This window comes from Ostrea edulis, chromosome 4, assembly GCF_947568905.1.
Source record: "Ostrea edulis chromosome 4, xbOstEdul1.1, whole genome shotgun sequence".
Taxonomy (NCBI): domain Eukaryota; kingdom Metazoa; phylum Mollusca; class Bivalvia; order Ostreida; family Ostreidae; genus Ostrea; species Ostrea edulis.
Window position 1 is genome coordinate 84,219,116 of NC_079167.1, and position 5,715 is coordinate 84,224,830.

A 5,715-nucleotide genomic window follows, 5' to 3' on the forward strand; every position below is an offset into this window, starting at 1 on the left:
GAAATTTACTTTCAGCTTCAGCCAGTTCTAGCAATTAATGTGCACTTAGGTGACACTGCTGTTCGCTTCAAATAAGTGATTTGACTGTTAAACTAACTTTCTATATATATACACTGTTTAAGTAAGTCTCTATATGAATTATGAAGGGCTGCTCCGAGATTCGGTGAAGGCGTCAGTCCAAATATTCAGCCGAGCCGAATCTCAACCGAGATTATATGTATTTATGTCCAGGCGAGAATAGACCACTGATACAGAGACGTTCGAGATTATCTTACCATTGTACCGGAAGTTCCAATACACAATTTCCGAGTTGCACTTTGTTGACCTCTTACGCACGGTGAGGCGCAAAATAAGTTTTCGTATTCACGCGGTGGGTACAAATGCTTATCGCTGCGTTCATATATTGCGTAAAGGATGATTACCTGACGTCATGCAACCACCCGAGCTGCAGGGAAACACAAATTTAGTAAGTTTATGAGTATTTGATGATAATATAGCGCAAGCAAAAATCGATAATCACCATCTTTCTTTGATAAAAGTATCACTGATTGTGTAGAAGAGGAAATGAATAATAATTTCAGATTTAATTTAATAGCCCATTCAGGTAAATTATTATTGATATGGTCAGTTTAATGTATACCAACGGCTAACATACACAAAATTTACGCTTTCAGAACTTTAATCCTTAATTACATAGTCAGTCTACCCTATATGTATACCCAAGCATTCAACAGAATACGGAACGTACCTCTATCACAAAAGAGCTATGAGGTATCTCGGTAATTGCGCATTGTGGAGGTAGAAATTGTTACAGAAGCAAATGGTAGATGACTCGCTTCATGACTATACAGAAGGTCCCGGGTCGTGACGATAGATCTAAATCAGGAAGACCCGGGCCGCGACGATAGGTCTGAATCAGGAAAACCTGGGCCGTGACGATAGGTCTGAATCAGGAAGACCCGGGCCGCGACGATAGATCTGAATCAGGAAGACCCGGGCCGCGACGATAGGTCTGAATCAGGAAGACCCGCGCCGTGACGATAGGTCTGAATCAGGAAGACCCGCGCCGTGACGATAGGTCTGAATCAGGAAGACCCGGGCCGAGACGATAGGTCTGAATCAGACCCGGGCCGTGACGATAGATCTGAATCAGGAAGACCCGGGCCGTGATGATAGGTCTGAATCAGGAAGACCAGGGCCGTGACGATAGGTCTGAATCAGGAAGACCCGGGCCGTGACGTTAGGTCTGAATCAGGAAGACCCGGGCCGTGACAGGAAGACCCAGGCCGCGACGATAGGTCTGAATCAGAGTACGGTGATGAAGAATCCTTGCTGCTTAATGACTCTAATCAGTGTTTCACATACCCATGTTTAAATGACATGAGGGTAAAAGGCTGAAGAATGCCTACTGTTTTCACATACAGATGTAAAATATACATATTTGCTGACATTATTTCTAATTATGGAAATAAAAACATTTCATGATTTTTAACTCATCATATCTGTTTTGAAAAAAACTTTTTTATGGTGAAATCGAAGAACAAAAATTGTATTGGTAATCTGGAATCGAATCCAAATTTTAAAAAGCATCTTGTTTGCATCCAACTCTCGAATAACTGAAATAGAATTTAGCTCACAAGAATCTCAGCCATTGTTATATGACAAATAACCAAAAACTCTAAAATGTTCACGATAGATACATTGAGCAAGAAAATTCTATTATACAAGATTGTGGACTTCCGCCCCAATACGTCGTAAAGTGAAACGTTAGTTTCGATTAAAGTTACGAATAAAAAAGTTGTGTTTAAGTGTTCAAAAGGAGTGTATATTGGCCTTGTTTACATGTAAGTGGATACAGTCCAACGTCAGCATGCAATTCTGGAAACATGTTAATCGCCCATGCATTATCAAAGATATCTGCATTATTTCTGTTTTAAAAGGTTCACTTCCTAAATCTGCTTTCCAAAAGGTAATTTCCATGACCCCCTCCCCTATGTCATTGTGGCACTTCTCCTGAAACTGGTTGTCTCATTACAACCAACCAATCAAATGGTCATTTGTAAAGTAAGGCATGTTATATTACTTGGAGTCCAGTGGAATTCTTCGTACCTTTCTACTATTGGTTATGGGGGGGGGGGGGGGGAAATACCAAAATGGCAAGATTCATATTTTGCTTCAAATCATAATTCATCCATACAACTCACTGCAGATAAGTAGCTCTCTGGGAAAATATTGGGGGGATCGAGGTGATCCAAAAGTAGGTATCCCCAGTAGGCATCGAGGTGATTCCAAAAACCTGCTATTTACGGCGCAGAAAAATCTGCGAAAGGTTGGGGCTTTATCTTGCATTGCTGTGTCAAAAATAGAATATTTAAAAAATCCTTACCGTTTATAAGGGGTGGATCTGTTGCCCGACCATAATAGACTCAAGTCAAAATTTAAATTCATTATATCTTAAGATTTATCTTGCACAGATGTATTTTTTAAAAAAAATTGCTGGTTTATAGAAACAATTAAATGCAACGTTATACTAAAATCTTGTTTTGTTTATGAAAATCATATCAAAAGTTAGTTAGATTCGAAATTTAGACTGTTTATGGTCTTGAGTCCCGGTATGTCCCGGACGAAGAGTCACAGATCTGCAGCTGCCATACAACAATAAAATTACACACGTTAATGAGGTCAATACAGTTATCTAACTTCTCTCATTTTGGGTAATGGTATATTTATGGTCGGTGAAATTACGAAACATTCTACGCGTACATGTTATTCAATACTATACTCCATAAGAGATTTCGTAATTCTACCCGAACAACAAGATAGATCAGCAAAGGGTCATATCTAATAAGTGACTCTATATATAGCTTTTCTCAAATATTCCTAGAATTTATACAAATGTGGTTTTGTTTTGGTGATTATCGACCGCCTTTATTTGCCTTGGAGAGAGGCTGCTATTAAGTCACTGGACGGTGTGTCATTGACCAGGGGAAGAAGACGATCAGGGGGACATAAGCCTCTATCAGCAAAACTTCCGGTGAAACGAAAATCCAATCAATTACAACACACACCACAATAAATATCGAATTTATATTTCAAGTTCTAAAAAACACTATTTAAGTCCTGATACAAATTAGTTGTTGATATAACACAAAAATATTTTTTTTTTTGCAAAAACAATCGCTTTTGCACCAAGAGATTTTCATAAACCGTATTCAACGAAGATCTTGGACTTAATAATCAGTCCAATTCAACATATTTAACTATAACATAAACTCCAGATGTCTCTCGAACTCCTTGTTTGTTAACTAAAGCACTGGTGCCCAGACGTCCATCAGAACACGAACAACCGGACGTAACAGCGACGCATGCGCAAATTCAAATGATGTAACTTATAACATGGGCATAATCCTGAGAAGAGTCGTCAAACTACTGTTAAAAGAAACAAGTTATGTTTATGCTGATACCGCAAATGAATTCAACAAAATGCACACACATCTGCATAGAAATTACATACAACGATTGGAGTCTACATCACAACACACTTCCCCTTTAACTTTTCCTTTCTCTTCTGTGACTTTGTTTTCTTGGTTTCCAATTGGAGACTCATTGTCCGCCGTTTTTCCAGCTGCAGAAGCTCCTGAAACAGTTCTTTCACATTATAGTTTGTTTTTGCCGAAGTTTCCAGAAAGGCACAATTCCAACTTTTCGCCAACTCGGCGCCCTCGCTCTGACTAACGTCACGGCACTCTTCGTCACATTTATTGCCCACGAGCATAACAGGAATGTCCCGAAGGTCACCTTTGATTTGCACAATCTCACTGTATATAGGTTTTAGTTCTTCCAAGGACTGTCGGCTTATTATAGAGTACGTAAGAATGAAGGCGTGGCCTTTCGAGATTGAAAGTCTCTGCATGGCGGGAAACTGGTGACTTCCGGTTGTGTCCGTAATTTGTAGAGTACACACTTGTTTATTACAACTTATCACTTGTCGGTAGGTATCCTCAATGGTGGGAATGTAACTTTCTTTAAATGTTCCTTTCACAAATCTTAACACCAGGGAACTTTTGCCTACTCCGGCTGCGCCAAACACTACCACTCGGTAATCATTGCTTTGTTCTGGCATTACGCGCAGGCGTACAGAACGATCTTTTGGTGGTACCTGGCAAATAGACAGAATCTCCATGAAGTTAATATTTCCTTTAGTAAATCTTGTGTAACAATTTTTTTTTTTAAAAATGTACAACTTCGTCTTTTCCTCATGGCATGTTCATTTTATAATGAGCAGACGACCGCACGCTAGCTAGTGAATATCAAGAGACAAATTTTTTGGCGTTACGTCGATAAATAGTAATTCTCACCTTAGTTTTAACACCTACTGAACAACAAAGGCAACTGATTACTCTTCTGTATAAAGATCACCCCACACAGACTCCAAGTCTCGGGAGAATAATGGATTCTTTTAATTGATTAATGTCTGTATGAGAGTCGTTCACAACTTCAAGAAATGGCTAAATGTATTGAGCTATTAAATGTCAACGAGGGTGTTAGGTCTAGGATGGACAAGATCGTAATTGAACATGACTTGATATGGAAACTTGTACGCAGTTGTGACGTCATCAGCCAATCAATCGGGGTGTCTGCAATCTACAGATAGCCACGACAGGCGTATATTTACGATGTTTCTAGAACAGGGGGAATGACGACCGATATTAGATACGAAGTGTCGTCAAACTACACTAGGGTGGAATTCTCATTAAAATCGAACCCAGTCCCCAATTTTCCTATAAACAAAAGCTACCATGCAGTCCTTACCTGGAGCGATGTCCGAGAATTCACGTTGGCTGAGCCACGGATGGACATTCGAGTTCCACTGTTCATCATGATGACGGTATGAAATCCTCTCTAGTATTCTACAGGGCAGCTGATGTCTCCATTCGCCATTTTTTCATCACTGTTCGCCCGCTTCTTTGAGAAATCGATATATACTGCGCGCGGCCTTCAAATAAGCTGGCGTTGTTTGCTAAATTGAGACTGACAGCATCGATAGATTCAGAAAATCGATCGTCTGCTGGCACGGGGCACGCACCATTACCTATCGGTCCAAAACCACAGCCCTGGCAGAGTCCGCGCCTCTGTGGTAGAATGTTTTTTTTAGTCGCGCGCTGTGACGTATCAGCAGGCGGGCATGAGTGCTATTTTCTTGGGGGCTTGTTGAGTTTTGGTCATGGAGTGAACTGTGGTTATATATATATATATATATATATATATATATATATATATATATAATATTTGTGACAATCATCTGAGGCTGTGAAATAGATCCTAGCTTATTGATCCGAAAAACAAGATGTCCCATTTTGATGGATGAAAAAATTATACACTGATGTCCTCGATAGATTATAGTTGGAAGTTCTGACGAGTGTGGCCCCGTGACGCGGTGAAATGAGTAGAAGATTGCGCGATCGCCGTGGGCATACATTGAAACAATAGGAAATATGTACAGTTTCCCTTTCGTCACTAGAACATCATAGGAATTTGTCACATTTAGCAAAATTGGAGGGGAAACCCCTATACTTACTGGCTGCATCAGGAGTTAACGATGAATCCCAATATCCCCGAGTTCTGTACGACATTTTACTATGTAACTCACTCTTTTCCAAGTGATAACTATTTTCGAATATTTTTATTATTAAAAAAAAAAAAATTAAACTATAT

General features: G+C 39.7%; 1 protein-coding gene across 2 annotated transcripts; it reads right to left on the reverse strand.

Moving 5' to 3' along the window:
• Nucleotides 1–3,068: 3,068 nt before the first annotated feature.
• On the reverse strand, nucleotides 3,069–5,229 carry LOC125671700 (GTP-binding protein Di-Ras2-like). 2 transcript variants are annotated; one of them, XM_048907561.2, is made up of 2 exons: nucleotides 4,813–5,229; nucleotides 3,069–4,159 (listed from the first exon to the last, which is right to left on the reverse strand). In XM_048907561.2, the coding sequence occupies exons 1-2, from the start codon at nucleotides 4,879–4,881 to the stop codon at nucleotides 3,527–3,529; spliced, it is 702 nt and encodes a 233-aa protein (XP_048763518.1). In that variant the 5' UTR covers nucleotides 4,882–5,229; the 3' UTR covers nucleotides 3,069–3,526. The 2 variants fall into 2 exon arrangements, with proteins under 2 accessions (XP_048763518.1, XP_048763520.1); XM_048907563.2 differs by lacking the exon at nucleotides 4,813–5,229 and adding an exon at nucleotides 4,359–4,520.
• Nucleotides 5,230–5,715: the final 486 nt, after the last annotated feature.